The sequence below is a fragment of the Heloderma suspectum genome, chromosome 2 (genome assembly GCF_057233095.1).
Source record: "Heloderma suspectum isolate Gila_16-S chromosome 2, 16-S_ref, whole genome shotgun sequence".
In the NCBI taxonomy this organism is placed as follows: Eukaryota; Metazoa; Chordata; class Lepidosauria; order Squamata; family Helodermatidae; genus Heloderma; species Heloderma suspectum.
The window spans coordinates 219578145-219599302 of record NC_139459.1 but is presented as its reverse complement, the minus strand read 5'-3'; the positions used below and the strand labels follow the sequence as shown (position 1 = coordinate 219599302).

At 43.6% G+C, this 21158-nt stretch overlaps 1 protein-coding gene across 2 annotated transcripts in view; it reads right to left on the bottom strand.

Annotated features, from left to right (window-relative positions):
- The window catches only part of NUP85 (nucleoporin 85), a 31875-nt gene extending 11275 nt beyond the window's left edge, over positions 1–20600 (bottom strand). The window contains exons 1-13 of one of the 2 annotated variants that reach the window (XM_084838038.1): positions 20504–20600; positions 18490–18583; positions 14525–14687; positions 14042–14112; positions 13607–13650; positions 12764–12833; positions 9564–9685; positions 8803–8937; positions 8066–8188; positions 6725–6856; positions 5960–6066; positions 5556–5639; positions 4909–4974 (exon numbers count right to left, since the gene is read on the bottom strand). In XM_084838038.1, the coding sequence (XP_084694164.1) occupies positions 4909–4974; positions 5556–5639; positions 5960–6066; positions 6725–6856; positions 8066–8188; positions 8803–8937; positions 9564–9685; positions 12764–12833; positions 13607–13650; positions 14042–14112; positions 14525–14687; positions 18490–18583; positions 20504–20536 (1244 nt within the window). In that variant the 5' untranslated portion in view covers positions 20537–20600. Of the gene's footprint in view, positions 1–4908; positions 4975–5555; positions 5640–5959; positions 6067–6724; positions 6857–8065; positions 8189–8802; positions 8938–9563; positions 9686–12763; positions 12834–13606; positions 13651–14041; positions 14113–14524; positions 14910–18489; positions 18584–20503 lie in introns of those variants that run through there. The other variant, XM_084838037.1, reaches the window with a different exon arrangement.
- Between the last annotated feature and the right edge of the window lie 558 nt (positions 20601–21158).

The window sequence follows — 21158 nt, the reverse complement described above, 5'->3', positions numbered from 1 at the left end:
TGGTTTTTACTGGTTACAGAAACTATTAAACTTGATAGCATCACATTCCTTAAGATACCTTAGGAAATCAGAAGCTGGTTAGGAACTACTGAAGATTGTGCTTGTGGTAAGTGTCTAAACCTTGAAATGTAAAGTCAGTGGCCCCAACCCAGGAAAAGTTAGTTGTACCCGTGTCCCACTGAACAGGTGGGACTTAAGTTAGTCATAACTAACTGGTAGCATTTGTTTCAAATAATACAGGAGGATGAGCTTGGTAGCCTCATCAAGAGCATCTGGATCAAAATAAATGGAGCAAAGAATAAAAGGAACCTGGTGGTTGGAGTCTACTACCGGCCACCCAATCAAGGAGAAAATGAGGATGAAACTTTTGAAAAGCAAATAGCCAATGTTTCAAGGAAGCATGATGTAGTAGTAATGGGGGACTTCAATTTCCCCGATATTTGTTGGGAGACAAATTCTGCAAAACATGGCCCCTCCAGGAAATTCCTGGCTTGTGTGGCAGGTAACTTCCTCCTACAGAAAGTAGAGGGAGGAACAAGAGGATTGGCTATCCTTGACTTGATCCTAACCAACAGAGATGACTTAGTGGGTAAAGTAGCAGTTACAGGAACTCTGGGGGAAAGCGACCATGTTATACTTGAGTTCATGGTTCTAAAGGAAGCAAAAGCCAAGTGTAGCCAAACCTATACCCTGGATTTTAGGAAAGCTGATTTTAATAAAGTCAGAACAATGATAAGTAAGGTCCCATGCATGGCAAGCGACTCTAACGAGAAAAGGAGACCAAGATGGGTGGGAGTTTTTAAAAAAGGAAATTCTCAAGGCACAATTACAAACAATTCCAACAAGGAGAAAAGGTGGAAGACAACAGAAGAAGCTAATGTGGCTTCACAAAAAGCTTAGGTATGACCTGAAAACAAAAAAGTTCACACATAGGAAGTGGAAGAAAGGCCAAGCAACAATGGAAGAGTACAGGCAGGTAGCACAGTATTGCAGGGGTGGCGTCAGGAAAGCTAAAGCTGAGAACGAGCTGAGGTTAGTGAGGGATGCTAAAAGCAACAAAAAGGCTTTCTTCAGCTATGTGCATAGTAAAAGACAGGAAAGAAATGGTGGTTCAGCTATTAAATAAGGATGGCAAAATGATAACAGATGACAAAGAAAAGACAGAAGTGCTCAATTCCTACTTTGGTTCAGTCTTCTCCCAAAAGAGGGTCTATGACCCCCCTGGCAAAGGCGAAGTACAGGCTGAAGGAGCAGGATTGCAGCTTGAGATCAATAGGCATATGGTCAAGGAACACCTAATTATTTTGAATGAGTTCAAATCTTCAGGGCCAGATGAACTCCACCCTAGAGTAATAAAGGAACTGGCAGAAGAACTCTCAGAACCGCTGTCTATTCTCTTTGAGAAATCATGGAGGATGAGTGAAGTGCCAGATGACTGGAGGCGGGCTAATGTTGTCCCTATCTTCAAAAAGGGTAAAAAGGAGTAACCTGGGAACTACAGACCAGTCTGACATCAATCCCTGAGAAAATTCTGGAGCAGATTATAAAGCAATCAGTCTGTAAGCACCTTGAAAACAATGCAGTGATTACGCGAAGCCAACATGGATTTGTCAAGAACAAATCCTGCTGTGGACATCATATACCTCGACTTCAGCAAAGCTTTCGACAAAGTGCCCCATGATATCCTGATGAGTAAACTAGCTCAAAGTGGGCTAGATGAAACAACGATCAGGTAGATCCACAGTTAGCTACGGAATCGGACTCAAAGAGTGCTTATCAATGGGACCTTCTCAAACTGAGGAGAGGTAATGAGCGGGGTACTGCAGGGCTCAGTCCTGGGCCCAGTGCTCGTCAACATTTTTATTAATGGCTTGGAGGAGGAGGTGCAGGGAATGCTGATCAGATCTGCAGATGACACAACATTGGGCGGGATAGCTAATACTTTGGAAGACAGAAACAAAATTCAAAGTGATCTGGATAGACTGGAGCGCTGGGCAGAAAACAACAGAATGACATTTAATAGGGATAAATGCCAAGTTCTGCACCTAGGAAAAAGAAACCAAATGCACAGTTACAAGATGGGGGATACGTGGCTCAACAACACCACAAGCGAGAAGGATCTTGGAATTGTTGTCGATCACAAGCTGAATATGAGCCAACGATGTGATGTGGCTGCAAAAAAGGCGAATGTTCTTTTGGGCTGCATTAATAGAAGCACAGCTTCCAAATCCTGGGAAGTACTAGTTCCCCTCTACTCAGCACTGGTTAGGCCTCATCTGGAGTACTGTGTCCAGTTCTGGGCACCACACTTTAAGCAGGATGCATACAAGCTGGAGAGGGTTCAGAGGAGGGCAAAAAAGATGTTCAGGGGACTGGAAACAAAGCCCTATGAAGAGAGACTGGAAGAACTGGGCATGTTTAGCCTTGAGAAGAGACGACTGAGGGGAGATAGGATAGCACTCTTCAAGTACTTGAAAGGTTGTCACAGACAGGAAGGCCAGGATCTCTTCTAGATCATCCCAGAATGCAGGACCCAGAATAATGGGCTCAAGTTCCAGGAAGCCAGATTCCGGCTGGACATCAGGAGAAACTTCCTGACAGAGCAATACGACAGTGGAAACAATTACCTCAAGAGGTGGTGGGCTCTCCCACACTGGACAGCCACCTGCCAGGGATGCTCTGGCTTGGATTCCTGCACTGAGCAGGGGGTTGGACTCGATGGCCTTGTAGGCCCCTCCCAGCCCCACCATTCTGTGATTCTGTTTAGGAGCCTGACTCCTGAGGCTTTGACCAATTAGAACTTCTTTATCACTGAAACAGACTGGGAACCAGCCTGAGGACAAGGACAAGACACATGCCCTCTTGGCCCTTGCCCATCTTGGTTTATCAGGACTAGCTGAGGAGGTGTGGCCAGGTGGGTCCAGGGAGTATTGTGTCGTTATATGAGGGAGTGCTGGTGACCACCTGAAAAAGCTCTTCCCAGATCCAAAGGTTTGACAACTACAGCCCAGTTAAAAATACCCCATTTGGGGGCAAGATGCTTGAGAGGGTGGTGGCGGCACTGCTGGAGAGGCTCTTGGAGGATACAGAGTATCTGGACCTATGGGGTGCTACAGAGCATGATCTTGTCCGCACTGCTTGTTAACATCTATATGAAGCCACTGGATGTAGTCAATAGGAGATTTGGGCCGAGGTGGATGACACCTAGTTCTGCTTCTCTGTTACATCTGAGTCAGGTATGACCTGGACTGGTGCCTGGATGCACTGGTGGGCTGGATGAGGGCCAATCAGCCAAAATTGAATCGTGGTGAGACAGAGGCTCAGTGTGTGGGCAGTTCCTGGGTCTGGGAGTTGGATAATTTACCTGTCCTGGACGGGGTTGTACTCCTTCTATTGGGACAGGAACGTAGTGGGTGTACTTGGATTCATCTCCGTCACGGGAGGCCCAAGTGGCCACAGTGGCAAAAAGTGCCTAATGCCAGCTTAGGCCAATACTACGGCTATGATCAGGAACAGCCTGGCCCCAGCGATTCATGCACTGGTTCCCCCAAGATTGGACTGTTGCAGCGCACTTTATATGGGGCTGGCCCTGGGACTGGTTTGGAAGCTGCAGAATGCTGAACCGAGGTTGCTCAGTAGAGCTTCTTAGTGTACACATATGACTCCTGTGCTGAAAGCTCAGCAGGGGCTGCCAATTAGCCACCAAGCCAAGGTCATGGTGTTAGTGCTGGTATATAAGGCCCTAAACCGCCCTGGATCAGGTTATCTGAGAGACAGCCTTCTCCTGGATAGGCCACCCTGGTCTTAACATTTCGGGGTGGGGGGGTTTGCTTACCATGCAATGGAATTTTTTTTACGAATAAAATATTTCTTTCAGCATCCTGGAACGTTTCTCTTCTATTTGTGGGTCTAATCTGCATGCTGTCCTGCTTTTGCACCTTACCATACAACGGCCTACTGATGCTTGCTAGCTCATGGGGCAGAAGAGGACCTTCTCTATCGTGGCACCCACCACAAGGACCAATCTCCCCATTGAGATCAGGCAGGCTCCTAATGCGGAGTGTTTCCACCAACTACAGACATTTGTTTGCCCAGATACTTTCCTGACCACTAGCACTGCCAGCTATCCTTGGTTATTTTAATGAGTTATTTTATTACTGTTTTATCATTTTTATTGTATTTTATTACAATATTACTCTGTGAACCGCTTTGGGGTATTTTTTTTTTTTTAATAAAAGGCAGTATAAATTTTTTCTGAAATAAGTAAAACTACAGCCTGGCTCCCATATGCTCTCACAGTGCTTGGGCATCAAGAGACTTGAATTAAGAGGCTACCCTGAGCATAAAAGGTCTCTTCTTTTTTTTCTTGGTTTGTTCTGAGGATTACATCAAACTGCCTTTTTAAATTTTCATCTCCTCTACTTAGGAATCCTTTATTGAAAGGAACATCAAGACTTCTCAGCAGTTTGAAATGCAGCATGTCCCACAAGTAGCTGGCAAGTAAAAGAGCATTTACAAGTAAAACGTTTTGGTGCGCAAGCTAATACAAATATGCACATACATTAAAGAGCTCCCTATGTTAATGCAGCAGGAGACCCTGAAGTTAGGTTTGCTTTGGGCTTTTACTCTTATCCCGGAGCCATTTGGGTAAAATTGCTATTATAGATACTATCTAGGCTGCCCTCACAAACTTATATGTTATTTAAGAAAGGGAGAATTCTGCCTGGTGGACTCGACTGTATTTCATTGCTCTCTTCCATCCAGGATTCTTAAATGACTCTCATGACTCTTAGCATAACCAGTGCCTCTTCATGTGTTAGTCATACGGTTCTCCTGTTCTCAGAATGGCTTTTTAAAAACAAACAAACAAACAAACAAACACACACACACACACAAAATGATTGCTACCTATGATGGGAGAAGAGTCCAGAAGCATATTCCAGCAGGAGGTATTCACGCATATTAGAACCAAAGCTAAAAGAAGAACATATTGCATGTAATCACTTCCACTGAATTTAGCGTTTCTTCAGATATAATATTTTTATTGTCAAAGGTATCAAGCCCCAGTCTCCTTCTGTGTCAATTTCACTTCTGAATTGTTAAGGAGTTCATGTCTGTTTATTATTTCGCCAAAATGCAAAACTGGCATGCAATTGACAACATTCTCACTCAGCAATCAAGAACTGAGCTAAGGCTAACCATCGCTAAGGAACAGCAGTGATAATAATACTGGCCTATCTTACATGACTGTTGCAGAATTACCAACGTAACATACATGACAGATTTTGAACACTCTGAAGGGCCACATAAATGCTAAGCATTATTTTAGAAAAGGAGCTTTAAAAAAGGAACTTAAAAGCAAAGGCATTTAAGAACCAATCCAATTTCATTAGATGATAACACTATAGTTCTCCTGTTGGCTCTTGCCTGCTAATAAATATTTTCCCTTGGATTGCCACTCACCACAAGATCATTAAGGAACCTCTTAGGAAGCACCACCCATAGGGGTGTCTGGCCAATGAACAGACAAAAAGAACAAAGAAATGACAACTCACTACAGGTTATGAGACTGGAGGAGATTGCAGTGATCCAGGAGGTCTGTCAGATGAGCTACGAACCACCAATTGCTCAGGGCAATGCTGCACATACAAGAATTGAAAGGGAGGAAACACAAGTTTATAATCTTAACGCACACTGCAAGACTTTTTTTAATGTCAGAAAAATACCCTTCCCCCACCCAATTTAGCAAACTTTATTACATCTAAAATAATCACATTTGCGCTGTCCATGTTTTAGCCATTAAATTTTTGTTTTAAAAGAGCTTTCCTTTTACCTCCTTATACGCTCCCTATGCTGTTTACAAGAATCCCTTTGTTTATTAAAGTACACAAGAAATTCCAGATTGCGAAGATGACAGAATCTAGATCAAGCTCTCTAAAAACAAGGACAACAAAGTCACCTGCATTCTTTAATCACTTGATGGATATCAAATTCAAAGGCTGCTAGTAAGATGCTGTCCAAAGGCTCAGGGCTGCTTCCTCCTCCCAGGAAGAGATCCAGGCTGGACTGTGGAACATACAAAGAGGTAAGATACGCTCCATGCCAACGATGTGTATGGCTTAGTTATGCTCTTGAAAGACACATGGTAGGGAGGATATGGAAGAAGGGTAAATACAACATGGACCGAAACATGTCAAACTGGATTACCCCTCCACTTCCTCAGTAAAGGATAATCAAAATTATCTAGTAAATGAACACTGCTTCTAGCTAGCCTATATAAGCCAAGCAGGTTACTTAAAATGCACATCAGCAGCTTCCTGGAACAAGTTGCCCATTTACAGTCAGCAGCAAAGTCACAGCATTTGTGCTTCCCAAATCAAGGCTAGCACCATTATGAAATGGGTTGAAGGCCTTGCTTTGGTGAGGTGGACTTTGGTGCAATATAATGGACAGAGTTGGATGCTTTCCAACTTTTGTTACTTCTTAAACCTCTCGGGAGAACTGGTGCCCAGAGGTGATGGATGCACGATCACGGATACGACAAACACACGTGTGCATTGTTTGCATACAGTCCTTCTAAGATGGCATCACCCCTTCTTCCTCCCACTGTCATGAGGAGCTGGGGGGTAAAGAGCACAGGACACCATTGTCAATTGCTTTTCTGCTTCTGCAGCAAAAAACCTTGCAGCCAGCTCTAGTCTAAAAGCAGAATTTCCCAAGTCACCTGTGCGTAAAGATGGAGTTCCATATGCTTCACAGTAGGATGACAGTACAACAGCCGGGTTACCAGGAAATGGTACCAGGTAGTCATGAGATCTTTCTTCTCTAAAATGGTGCTCTCATCTCCTAGCAGGATCTAATTGACAGAGAAAAAAGAAACACCTTAAGTGCCTCCCCTAGAGACCCTATAGAACATTACTTTGATCTTTTGAAGTTTAGGAAATTCCACTTGCTGGGGGCTTTTAGTTCTTTATTAATGCTAGCTCCCCAAGATCAACTGCTGTTGGTGCATTTTCCTGTCTCCATGCAGGGGCAGGAGGCATCTTGTTTATCAAATGTTCTGCTTGTTTCAAACTTAATTCTAGGTTGTGTTCTCTCCTCCTACACAATGCTGTTTTGGAGGAGGAGAGCACATAAAAACTTATTTTTAAAAAGTTCACAAAATGGAACTATTAGATTTATTGGTGTTCTCTAAGTCTCCCCACTTAAGAAAAGGTACAAGTACTCCAGAGAGGTGCTAATCCTCTTGAGATTAAAAAAAAAATCCTTTTAAGAATCCCTAAAATAGTATATGCATGGGTAGAAAGGGAAGAAGGCATCACACATCACCAACAATATAATGAACATTAACCAATAGGTGCCCATTACATTCATGCAGCCACATTCCACATTGTACCCCAGTCTTCAGTAGGCACCCTAACTGGGCAGAATATGGAATTTTCCCACCAACAAATATTGTGGCTAGAGTGGAGAAAGAAAGTTTTCCCCACAACTGATGAACTAGTGGGGGAAATAATGTGGCTACCCTCTAAACAACTAACTAGTGCACATACAATACAAAATGAAGAGCAACTTTGCTTGGGATTGCTATTGCACAAGATCCATACTTGTGATCAAATAGGACCAAATTTTATTAGCAACACCACCTTTCAGCAGAGATGATCACTTAATAAGCAGCCACGTAGTGTACTTGTTATTAGATGTTCAGCTTTAGGAACAAGATTTATACGATTTTATAGATCACCCTTCAGAGCCTTTAACTCCCCCAACTTTGGAATAGGGACCCAATCAATCTAATATAACCCCCTACACAAATACACCTAATCTCAGCCCGTACATTCAGTTTATTACTCTCTTACAAATGGATGAAGTCAAGATACTAATGTAGTCACGACTTGTCCAAGATCACACAATGACAGAAAAGAGAACAGATCTAAAGAGTTCAGCCCCAAACATCTTCCTTGAATGCTTCATGACAACAGACACATTACAAAACCTGTACCCCAAACTGCTTTAAACCCACCAATGGCTCACACACAATCCTTCATCCTAAGATCCTACACACCTTGCAGAGGGTTTCCATATGAGGGTTAGAAGCAAATGTCCCATCTCTCAGGAACCGCTGACATTCTTCATGCCAATGCTGCCATTTCAGCTCCATCTCTGTCAAAGTCTGGGTGTTGCCAGGCTGGAAGGGGATATACAAGGATGCAATTTTGTTTCCTAAGGGAAAATATCTCTAAAATCGTAATCACTGTGCTTTCAAAACTTCCCATAAAAACAGAAATAGTTTAAATGCTTGTTTTACCCAATGAAAGGGGCACACAAGTTGAAACTCCAAAGTATTAGAGACCTTTTCTCTTGGAAAAGAACAAGCAGGACAACATTCTGCTGACAAACACCTCTGTCTACATTTATACAGAACTAATGTCAGTAATTTTAATGCAACTTCTTTCCAAATACATAGGATCATAGCTAAAGCCCAGAAGCAACACTCTTCTTGAAGCTGCATCAAATATGGTTATAAGATTATTTCACAGACACAAAAGAAACTTATTTCTTACAACAAAGAAACTAGAATCATAGAATCATAGAATAGCAGGGTTGGAAGGGACCTACAAGGCCATCCGGTTTCAATCTCCAAATCTCCAGTTTAAAAAGATGTCATATAGTGTGGCAGGGAAGACCTCTGCTGGAGATATTGGAAATTTCCTTCTAGTCAAAGTAGACAGAACGGTTGTGAACGCATCCCTGCTAATATGAGCCAAGTAGAACTGTATGGAAAAACTACAGCCTACATACACAGAGAACAGGCATCTTCTTCATCAACTCATCCAAAATCTTGCACATGCTCACTGAAGTGGGATTGGTATTGGCTTCCTTCGAGAGCAGTTGTCGAGCCTCATCCATCCGGCCTTGAAGCACAAAGATAGTTATCTGCAAAAAAGCCCAAGATTTGTTTTAGCAAAGTATGGAGCTGAATCTGAGAAATCACCTACATATTAATACTAACACCAAACCTATATGCATACAGTGCTGCAGTGGCACATATAGAAGCTTATAACAAAATAACTAGAGCAGCATCTTAAACAAGACAAGTAGGGCTAATCAGTCCTTGCATGCACATAAAGTTGCACTGATGTAAGTAACTCTCTGGTGGCAGAAAGGCCACCATTCCTGTATTCATCGCAAAACAGCCCACCACCACCATGCATGGCCGACCATGGTGATGGTAGATAACATGCAGCTTCATGGTGCACCCTGGGTCTACATATATTTCAGTTACAAAGCTACAAACCACAGTCTTGAACTCGGTCTTCAAGCTTGTTTCACTGGCAAAATGTCTCACGATATCAGACCATAAAAATGCTTGGTGTACAGGGCTTCTAACTCACACTTACTCACTCATCCCTTTCCTTCCGTGGGATGATTCCGTTTGATATAAACTGAAATTATCACACCTTTAGGAAAGTATCTGGTCCAACGAGACATCTTTCCAAGCAAACGCTGAAGCACAGAAAGCAAGCATACATGCTCTCTGGAAAAGAACATTTCCCACTTACCACATTCCAGAAGTTTTCATGTTTTGCTGGACTTTCACTCCTCAGAAGGTCACAAACCATGTTGTCCACGTCACACACATGAAGACGAACCCAGTCAAGAAGGTGACACAGAAGAGAACCAGCTAGGAAAAAAAATAATTTCTATTAATGTTCCTGCTTGGTCTTAAATCTCACATTCTTGTTCTAGGATGTATGCACACATATTTGGGCTTAAGGAATTATGCTTCCCCAGGCACCTTAAAAAACACCAACTCACAGCCTTGCATGGTCTTACTCCTTCCTCGCCCTTTAATCTACATTCTAGCCCTCAGAACAAATTATGTCTGCTCAGTCTTAGCTACTATTCTTGGAAGATGTCACTCCTTTCATAATAGTTAACTACAAGCAACTTCACATGAGATGAATTTCTGACACAGAAGGTATCCCTTTATATAGAACGGTGTATTACCTGTAACAAGCCCACCTGTGACTAACTTGCTGGGCATACATACTATGAGAAGCTACTCCCAATCTGTTTCCCCAACCCATGTGGACTCATATATAAGAGGGACTGTCCCGATCCATCCGCAGCAGATACTCACAAGGTGTCATGCCCCTGCTGGAGAACTCCAAGGAGGAGGAACTAGAGCTCCCAGAGACGGATGATGCCATTGAGCCATCCAAAGCAGGAGACCTGGGGGAGCCTGGGCCCTCAGGGGAGAGGACCACAGGCCTATCCCCACATGAAGAAGGGAGCTCTGCTTCAGAGACAGAGGCTGAATGACCATCCCAGTCCCAGACAGCGTTGTCGTTTTAGGAGACGTATCAGTAGGGCTCCTTTAAGAAGACATACCTGACTCCAAAGGACTCAAGAGGAGAGAACTTGTAATATTCTGCAGATGAGCACTGGGTGAGGTTCAGGAGGCTTGTGACACTAGGCACTGCATTTTGTGTGTTACATTTGGTTGTATTTGTTATCATGTATGTATCAGCATTTCTGTATCCATATTTTATATTAGATTTTAGGTGAATGGATTCCTGTAGTATGAATAATGATGGGTTCCAGCAAGGCCATGAGCTATGGAGTATAAGAGGTCTCAGAAATCATCCCACAAGCACTTCTGCAAACTGGGTGAAGAGGCCCTCACAGTCTGAGATCAGCAAGTGCCATGTCAGCAGTTACAGCGTCCTGTAGAACGATGGCTCAAAATAGCCCTTGTAACATCCTGTGGAATAACAATTAGGTCCATGGGCGGCTCACCCCGGAGCATTGCACCCTCAGCAATAAGATCGTCCTTTGACTTATCAGCCAGTGGTCAAACATCTGTGAGAGACTGCAGTGACAGTGGATTAACAGATGTGGGCCAACAGCCAAACCGCTAATGCCAGGTCAGTGGACTAAGGGTCAATAGCCATGTGATGACTTTGGACTGATGGACATACAAGTGGGCTTGAGATCAGCCCAATTCTGAATTCTCAACCCATCAAGAAGGTGCGCATTTTGAGACCCCACCATCTCCAGAGCAAAGCCTCACTGCATGGGGCTGGCCTCCCACTGCAGTAAGCAGTGAGTAGGAATGGATAGGGACCAAATTCTATTTATAGGATATCTGATATCTGTGATTTGAAGTGCACATTTCTATATGCATTTGGTGTAATTAATAAGCAATGTAAGAGTAGAAGAGTTCCTGTGTGCAGCCTCATGACTTCAGCTCTTTTTCAATCCCAGGTCTGATTGGGACTGATCACCCCAGATCAGACAGATTTGGGTCTCAGTCGCTGGTAATTTAAGTCTGCATTATCAGGCTAGCCTTTGCTGAAAACAATGCTGTTTCTTCAGCTCCTTGTGCCTGGGATCTTGTTCCCTGACCTTGACTCACATTTGCGCCTCTGTGTTACTGATCTTTGTACTTCTGCCTGACACTGCCTTCTCAGCTTTGATTCTGCTTGACTGATATCCTGTGTGTTTGACCTTGGCTAATCCTCTGACTTCTCTCTGGAAAATCCATGTTTGCCCAGTAAAACTGTGCTTGAAATTGCTTGCTTGACTTCTCTCTTATGTCAACTCTGTGTTTTGCATAGCAGAGAAACAAAACTAGTTGGAGCAGGACGCAAAGCAGTGGTTGCAGCACCATGGAAAGCTCCAAGTGAGCAATATGCTCAATAAAGGCTAAAGGCAGGGCCAGTTCATACATCATGGTAGCAAACCATGGGTTAATTAACCCACAATTTGCTGGAATGCACGCTGCATGTGAACCGCTTCTGTTTTCTGTGAACAACCTCTGATCAGCCCAATCGGAGCTTCTCAGTATGACGTGTGAGCCTGAACCACCTGGTTGATTGGGGGCTTAACAACCTAGTGGTTAACCCACAACAAACCATGGTTTAACCACTGAGTTGTTAGCCCCCTAAACAACCCATCAGTCCGGGTTTGCACATCACACTCACAACCTCTGATCAGGCCACAGAGTGAAGCCTTACGAGTCCCTCCATCCAGACTCCCCCCGCCCAAATCCCCCACCACCACCACCTGGACAGTGTGAATCCTTAAAGGGCCAACCCCCTAACCTGAAGGTGAACACTTCTGCTTTTTGTGGCCTCCTGCCTAGTGTGCTTCCTGTGCTGTTGATTGATGAGCAGATGCAGTGGAGAAGGAGGTACGTGACTGCTCAGGGAAAGGTGTCTGCAAGGGTCCTGGCTACTAGCTTCAAGTTCAGGAATCCAGTTTGATTCCTCAACTGGTGGCACAGCAGCCTCAGATCCTTCAGCCACCTCTGACTCTGAGCTTTAGGTAGATGCAGTAATGTCCAAGTTAACAAATCAGTCTTCTGAGAAGTGGTCTTATGGCAGCATAAGGGCTAGAGCAACAGAGAATACTGAATTCTCTTGATGTATTACTGTTGCAGATTTGACATTTTATACTTCAGTTTACATGAAACTCAAGTTCAGAAGGCATTTTTGTTTAGCATCTGTTTTCCTTAACATTTGAGCAACAAGAGAAAAATGCAGCCATCAATATAAGAAATGCAAAGTCAGTATTAAATTCAAGAGACAGGAGGTATTTCTTGCTTAAGGCAGAAAGGGGCAGTAATGGCACTCTTGAGATCATTGCCTTCCCTTTTACCATTTTTATAAAGCTATCCAACTCCTAACGGCAGCATACGCATTTCTGAAAAAGAAGCATGCCAACACAAGTGTTCCATTTTGACTTCAATTTTTACCTGGTGCTGCTTCAATAAACATGATTTCACATAGATTCCAGATCAATTCCATCGCAGACAGAATGGAGACCTGGGAAAGACAGACACCAATTTAAGGGGGACGCTCCTTCTAATGTTTTGAGCTTGGAGTCATCATAGCATGAGTATCAATAGTCAAATATCCTAACACTGTTCAAATGACTTCTGCTGTGTACAAAGAAGATGCTATTAAAATAAGAATTTGGGAATCTGCTTTTATACTGTAAGTATTTGGATTCAGAAAGTTTCAGAGGACAAGCACCACATACAGTCAGGGCTCCAAAAATTTGTTCACTATGGTAAGTGTCCTCCCCACTCTGGTGCCTGCCCTCGTCTGTAGCTTGGAACTGGGAAGTGGGTTTATCCACAGAGTTACGCTGTTCTTCGGAGGTGGCTTGAGTGCCTCTGAAATGCAGCACCATGTTAGACCCCAATTTTGGCTGGCTACCAAGGACAGTCAAAATTTGTGGACCTCTGAATATAGTAGCACACCAAAGAAAAGGTGGATAAATGCCAGATAATTCCTTCGGAAGATTTTGCCACAAGATATTTTGAAGGAGAGATTCATCATTAGAAGTTTCAGGTACACAGGACCTTAGATAGAATGAAGAATTTTAACAGAGCACACAGATTCTTCCACAAGCACCATTTAATTCTTTGTAAGCAGATAATTGTGCCTATTGCAACAGGAACAATAATCTCTGGCTAATATTCCAAAAGAATCGAAAAAGCTAATTAATCAGAATGTATCAATTCTGGAAAAATCTGTGGAAGATGCTAGCAGAAGATTATTCTCAAGTGTGACAAAAAAAATATTTAGGTTACCTGGGTACTGTGGTGCATGTGCATTATTGGGTCCCGTGTAGAAGCTAACAAGAGAAAAATACATCAGTCAGGGTTTTCTCCTTTTCCCAAACTCAATGAACCAAAACAAACCATTTTTATTCCAGATTTACCACACAGAGAGATCTGTACATTCTTCTGTGTGCTTAATTATCACCATTATTAGCTACATTCAAAAGGCTGTAGTTCTTAATCCTACTCTTAGACCACCATTAATACAATCATCCGAGTCCCAGTGGAGTAATTTGTTGAGCAATCCTGGAATGAGATCTAAGAGATTTACAAACTGACTTGACTTTGAGAAGACATGTTTGCAGACACCAGTTCAATTTCATGAGTCATTCAGATTACCTTTAAAATTATCCATTATGGACTCAAGCACAGTGGATTTCACATTAACAGTGTACAAAAACTTACTAGCCATCTGATGTGAATCTTCCATGCAGGCTCTTATGACTGAGCGGTAGTTTTTGCTCACTCGAACCAATCTGCCGAATGTAGAAGAACCTGATTAGAATTTCTTTTAAAAGGATTATGACGAGCCCCTTGCCAAACACCATGTGCTTTGACAGAAGTATGAAGCAAGCGTGCTCTCAGTTGCCACAATTGTACTTCCAAGCATTACATCGGTGTTCCAGTCCTCCTTTTTGTCAGCAAATGAATACACATTCACCAAAATAGGAGCTACAGAAGAATAAGGTAAACATCCAGATCAAATAAGCTGATTAACATGCTGAGGCTCCAATTTTGTGCACACTCATCTAGAGTAAGCCTCACTGAACATACTGGGACTTAAACCTAGGTTAACGTGAACAGGGTGGCAAATCAAAGAACAAATTACTATAGACCCCTGATCCTGTTTGGATAGTTTCGCAGCATCAAGATCTTTAGATCACTTACTGTACTGTCCTTGACTTCCCAACCTTTTCTTTCTCATCCTTCTGGAGCCCAACAAAGATTCCATGTGATTCATTGAAAAGTTTCCGCAAAGTTTGAGAGTATATGTCTTGATCTTTGCGAATAACATAGACATATGGACAGCCTGGCCTTTTCTCTTTACACTCTGAAACAAACCACAGAAAAGTTTTAGTAGAAAAACACAGCCAAACACTATTAATCCACAATGGGAGTAATGCAAGTGTCAGCCTCATGGCACAGTAGGACATGGTAAGAATTCCGAAGTTATCGTGGAGCCTTTGCATTCCACATATCCCGATATCCTGACTACAGGAGAAGCGTCACCATTTATTCTTTCTAAAATTAAAATATAAAGTAACAATTTTACATCGTGATTCAAAACTTTAGCAACTGAAAGGACATAACATTATGACTTTGAATCAAAGACATATGGTTGTACATTGTCGTTAAACTTATTCCAGAAGTTACTAAATAATGCCTATGCTTCAATAAATTTATCAGTCTGATTTATGAAATAACATGTACAAAACACCTCAGTTTCATGCACATTATGTGAAGGGAAGTGTGTGAATGCTGCAACCACCAGTCTAGGGCCAGATGTTTTCAATTTCCTACCTTCGTGGAATCTTTCCCATAATGGTTTATCACAGGGGTGGGGAACTTGCGGCTCTCCAGGTTTTGTGGGACATAGTTTGGAAACCGCTACCACAAACATCTGAACAATCTCCTGTCTATTACATTTCTATCTTAGAGATCCTTCAAAGAATTCAGGGGCATGTATATAGGATTTCCACAAGATCTCCCAGCCAGGTGATGATCAGGCCCCAGCTTCAGAGACAGAACCACATCTGGTGCCTTTGACACAGTAAGCAGAGAATCTTCTACAAATCTCCCACAAAACCCACCAAGCTCTACATGTAAACAGAAAAACAGATCTCCATAATTTAGAACCCAACCATTAAACCATATAGATCCTTGAAGCAAATTAAGCTGCGTGAGTGTTGCATAAATGAGGTTTGGGGCTGGAATTCACTGATGTTCCCTGCACTGACAGTTGAGGTTAGTCTCAAAAGGACTTTAATATACATTAATGTGTTAACTGTCGACCTGCTAGACGTCCAGGTAGCAATTCTACTTCCAGATACATGGAAGAGGCAAGGACAGCTGAATGGCAAAGTTCCTGTAAATAATTATTAAAAAATTAAACAGACATTGTCTTATTAACTATTGTGTTGGATCCAGCGTTCTCATTGTGACCCCCAACCCTCTGGAGCAAATTTGGAGGGGGCACGGGGGACTGCAGGGAGGAGAGGATGTCCCATTCCACTAGGGATATCCATTCTGCAGGCACAATGAGGAAGTTGGATCCACCTTCTAGTAAATAATCATTGAAAAATTAAATAGACATTGTCTTATTAGCCAATCATCCCTATAAAATATTAATAACAATAACTCACTAATTGAAAAAAACTCTGTTTAGAAGTACTCCTTTTCTCTCTCGCCCTACTCTAACTAATCTTTCTTCCCTAACTGAGTCTAACTTCTCTAGCCAACTTGGAACACTCCTGCCCATCAAATTCAGCTCTTCTGCAACACTACAAAACCAGGGCAGCACCATTGGGCTGCAGGTGACAACCCATGCCCTCAGGAGGTCTCACTGCTGGACCTGATCTGCTTGTAGCTGTCTATAGCAACGATGCTTTAAGGTGTGGGGAGCTCAGCAGGGAAGCCCCCACCCCCAAGGGAGCACCAGGCTAATGCAAGGCTGCCTGGCTCTCAGCACCTGCTGCTAATGTCACTCTTGGGTATTGGGGCCAGCGTGAGCACCTGCAGGGCATTAGAAGTGTGCTGAAGAGATGAGGGCATTTCCACAATAGCTGGGCTGCTTCAAAGCATTGTAGATAAGCTGTTCCCAGGCCGCCAAGTGTAGAGAGACACTGAGATGAAGGGTACAAAGAAAGGAGGCAAGGCATATATGTACATGATGGGGAGCTGCAGCAGCTCTTTCCATCATGGGGCTCCCCTTCCAGGGCAGGGGGCACAGAGAGCAGAAATATGTGAATGTGTATAAGAGCATCCCTCATGCTCTTGCAGCAGAATATTTTATATGTCTACTCAGAAGCCTCATTGAGTTCAATGGGACAGGGAAGGCAGGTCTGCTACGTACTTCTTGCACCTCTGAAGAATTAGCATCTTTGGGGAGCTGGACTGATGGTGCCAGTTCTAGTATGTCTGCAAGTCCCCCTAAGTTAGGTGGCACGTATTCCCTATCTACTAAGCAAGCACTGATAGGGAGTCAGTCAATTTGTTCTTATGTATACATTAATTTATTTTAAAAACCTCTTGAATTCAGCAGGACTTCCTTGGAAAGTTGATGGAAGGAGAGGGAGGGACACACAGAGAGAAAAATCATAGTGATCTTATTGCGTAGATAGGTCACTTCCTGGTTCACAATGATTGAGAAAACATTTTTAAATCTCCAGCATGTGGAGGAGCAAGTTGCTCATAGAATTAAATGGAGAATTCCAAAATTGTAATGTGACTGTGCACCAGCATGTTCATCCACCCTACTAAGCAAAAGGCAGCAGCAAGGAGAGGAGTTACTGCTCTTTCCAATTCAGTTCTTATGAAGTGTTAATATTTTGTTTTTGTATTTTTCAGCTCACTGACCTGCTAGTACAAATCCCAAGGCAAATGCAGTTCACTATTTCCAAACTGCAGGTTGGAAGGGGCTGTAGCTGGGGGATGGGCGTGGGTAACAGCCCTGCAGTGTACACTCATGCTGAATACTGCAGGATAGGGGCCAGGCTGAGAGAGTGGCTTACAACAACCCTGCAGTGTTTTCCAGTGCTTTTATCCCCATGTTTCAAGTTGGGCTAAAACGGTATCATACGACACTCCTGCAACGTAGTCCCATACAAAGGTTGCAATAAAGGTAGATCTACTTAAATTGTTCCCTCAAAATGCCCCCCAGGTCAAATCCAGCACTCAGTCAATGTAGCCGCCTGCTACATTGACTTCATGCAGATATGTTGTGCTTTTAAAATTTAAAAAGTTGTACACTAAATAAGACCCAAGCTAGAAAGAGTGCTGCTTTCTTGTCTTTGTTTCAGGGGACAGAGGGAATGGGACACCAGCTTCCCAATCACAAATATAGTAGGATCTTGTCTGCTGCTTTCTATGGACAACTCCCACTTTGACCCAAGGGTGCATCTTGGAAGTTGCTATCTCTCGCTAAGAGAGGGGAGAACACAAAGGAGAGCTAGAAGGGGCTGGGGGAGAGAGAGAAAAGGCATACAAGATTGCCACAGGAAGGGAAAGTCAAGGGGGAAAAGGTGTAAGCATACCTCAAAATGTAGACATTGTGCTTCATATCCACTGAATGGAGCAAAGCTTTTCAGTTATTATTTATGAAAACCTATCAGTATTATAGTGCAGTGCAATCCTACACACATTTATTCAGATGTACGTCCTACTGTTTTAAACAGAAGGCTTATCCCTAGTAAGTGTGCTTTTGCTTGGTAATTATAACCTTCAAGCCATGCCAGGTTGAAATACTTATAAATACAAATACAGTGAAATTAGTAATACAAATTTACAAGTTGTTCTTCATTTTGGTTCAGGGTCTGGACCAGCAAGTGTTTCATTGAGTGCTTTTGCAGAAAAGTCCCTGTCCACTATAAGATATCATTACAATTCCTGTTTAATATTTGTAAGACGATTTTGTTTAAAGGAGGAGGGGCCAAAGATGTAAGGTGGTTAGAGGAAGAAGGGGTGGTGTTAGCATGAATGTTAGCAGCCCCACTAACATTCTGTTACCCAAGGGCCAAGAAAAACCTGGAGCCAGGCCTGCTCCAAAAGGGCTAAGGTACACCACCTTGCTTTGGTCTATTGATCATCATGAATTCATTAAAAAAGCATGCATATTAATAACAGATGTTGCCAACCTGCTGATCCAAACAATGTTTCACACACCAGCATCTCCCCAGGTCCCCACTCAAAACATAATTGTTTGTTGTCAGAGTTCACTCCTGGAATCAACTGTTTTTTAAAAAAGGAAAGAATAGGACAGGCAAATTTGAAAACACTGCTTAAATCAAAAGACACATCATCTTTTACAAATTATACTTTTAAAAAGGATTAAATACAACTGGAATTACACACACTGGCAGCAGCAAAATCTGGAATGAATGAAGAGAGTAACCCTTTTCAAAAAAACTTCTCATGTGATCAACGCTGAGCAGTGTTCTGCCAACAGCCCCATTGCCGATGCTGTGCGCGCTGGCTCGCCCCACCCCTTCACATCTGCACGTATTGCACATACATCTGCAGAGATGAAGCCTTCGCATGTACAGTTGTACACAAAGCTTCCTCTCTGCAGATATTTGTGCAGTATGTGTGGATATCAGGAAGTAAAGCAAGTCGGTGTATGCAAGGCTAATTAGTGCATGCCTGCTCATGTATTGATTGAATGTGTGAGCATTAGTTATGAATTGGACTATCCATTCTGCCTCTATCCCTGTGTCTTCCGTCTCTCACCATCTGCCAAACACTTGACCCTATTTCTTCTGAAACTGTCAAACCTCCTGCAGAGCATCATCCATACTGTTATACGCATCCACAGCTTAAGAGTTGCTACTTGACTTTTAATGGGCTTTTTGTGTAAGACTACCACCAAAGTTTTGTCTATTTGCTCAGCAGCACACTCAAGTTAGTACCAGCTTGTTTTTGCACACTCTCCACTCCATTCTCTTGGAAAATTAGAAAAAAAATCCTTAGTACTGAATTTTGTATGAATTGATATAATCGTATATAGGATGTATGTAAGAGCATGATTTTAACCCAATTTATCTGGAAAAGCTTCCATCATTATGTCATAAGACTGAAATAAAGTGCGGAAAAGCTCAACACTATGCCCATTCCCAGCCAGAGGAAGAGAGCTGTGCAACTTAAAATCCTGCATATCACATTGCCCTGTAGACTGCAGAAGTTATGTGTTCAACACTCTGGCCTCTACCATCAAGCAGGTGGCCAAGGGCCACCAGGAGGTTGGAGCCCCTGCCTCCCAGGAAGAAGGGAACGACCAGCCTGGCTCCAAACATTAGCTAAAGCTGGAGCAGCTACAAGGAGCTTGCTGACCCTTTCCACGCCACCGGAAAGAACAATCAGCTCCAACTGCCAGTTGGCCTGAGACTGTAGAAGCAAGTGGAAGGCCTTCTGGCTGCACCCACTGGGTGTTTGTTTTAGTTCCTTATAAACTGCCTTGGAGTTAACTGGATGCAAATTCAGGGTATAAATCTTTTAAATTAACCAAATAAATGTGTAATCAGTGAACGCGTGTGGTTAATGTTGAAATAGCACTGAAGCAATCCAGGCTCAAATCTCCAATCATACAATCTGTCAGCTTAACCTACCTCACAGAGCTGTTCCGAGGATAAAATGGTGTGGAAGAAAACCAGGTACAGTGACTTGGGGTTGCATCCAATGTTCGCCTGACTTGTCCCATTCATTGCTGTGGGTCTACTTTAAGTAGGAATAACATTGGATGCAACCCTTGAGATCCTCAGAAGAAAGGCAGGATTTTTTTTTTTAAGGCCCTGTTATGCTATTGCTTCTGATAACAGTGCCGTGTGTATGTAAACACACACCCCTTTTCTTTTCTGTTTAATACAACCTTTAGCGGCAAATTCTTTCCATTAAAAAACAAAGCAAAGCCTCGCATTCCGACGGCTGGTCTCCTTCCCCAAGCCGGGGCGCTCCAGATGTTTTTTTGGACCACAGCTCCCAGCATTCCTGACCGCTGGCTACGCCGGCTGCGGCTGATGGGGGCTGCAGTCCAAACCATCCGGAAGGCGCCAGGTTGGGGAAGGCTGGGCTAACTCCCCGCACAGCTCTCTTCAAGCTGCCGTTTCCCGCAACGCCTCCCGCAACCATCCAGGAGAGAAGGACACGACCGCGCACAGTGACCGAAGGCTCCACGTCCAGCTCCTCCATCTCGAGCTCCGGCCGTTCTTGCGCGCGCCGCTCCCGCCTCGAGCAGCCGCTTCCTCGCCTCTGCGCCGAGGCCGGGATTCCCCAGCCAATAGCCGTGCCGCGCGCGCTGGCGGAAGGACCCCCTCCCCCCCCTAGAGATAGGGCGGAAGTAGAACAACCCGCTCGAATGGTTAAACGGGATCTGGAGAAGGCGTTTCCCGGTTCCTTTGTACCGTCTCTCCCCCCGCCCCACGAGAACCGCTCGTAGAAAACAATGAAGAAATCCAAGGTTTTAGCACAGCCGTGGCCGTAGTAGCGTGCCCCAGCTCCACGCCTAGCAGAAGGTAGTAGCAAAGAAAGGAGGTCGCGCTCTTTCCAATCCAGGTCTTGACTCGTGAAAGAGACGGGCGGCGTTTAAGCACTTAAAAATTTGTCCTACAAATTTTTTTTTTTTCTTTTACTTAAAATTGTTTTTAAATGCCGAAGCCAAAACCAATACAGTTCATTGTCCCCATGCTGAGAGGCGGGGGAAGAGATTCCGCGGCTGAGACACTGCGAAGGACAGCCCAGCAGCCGGATCCACCGTCAGCACTTCACGTTAGCGGTGGGGCTAATGTTGGTTTCGATTATCATCCCAGCACCC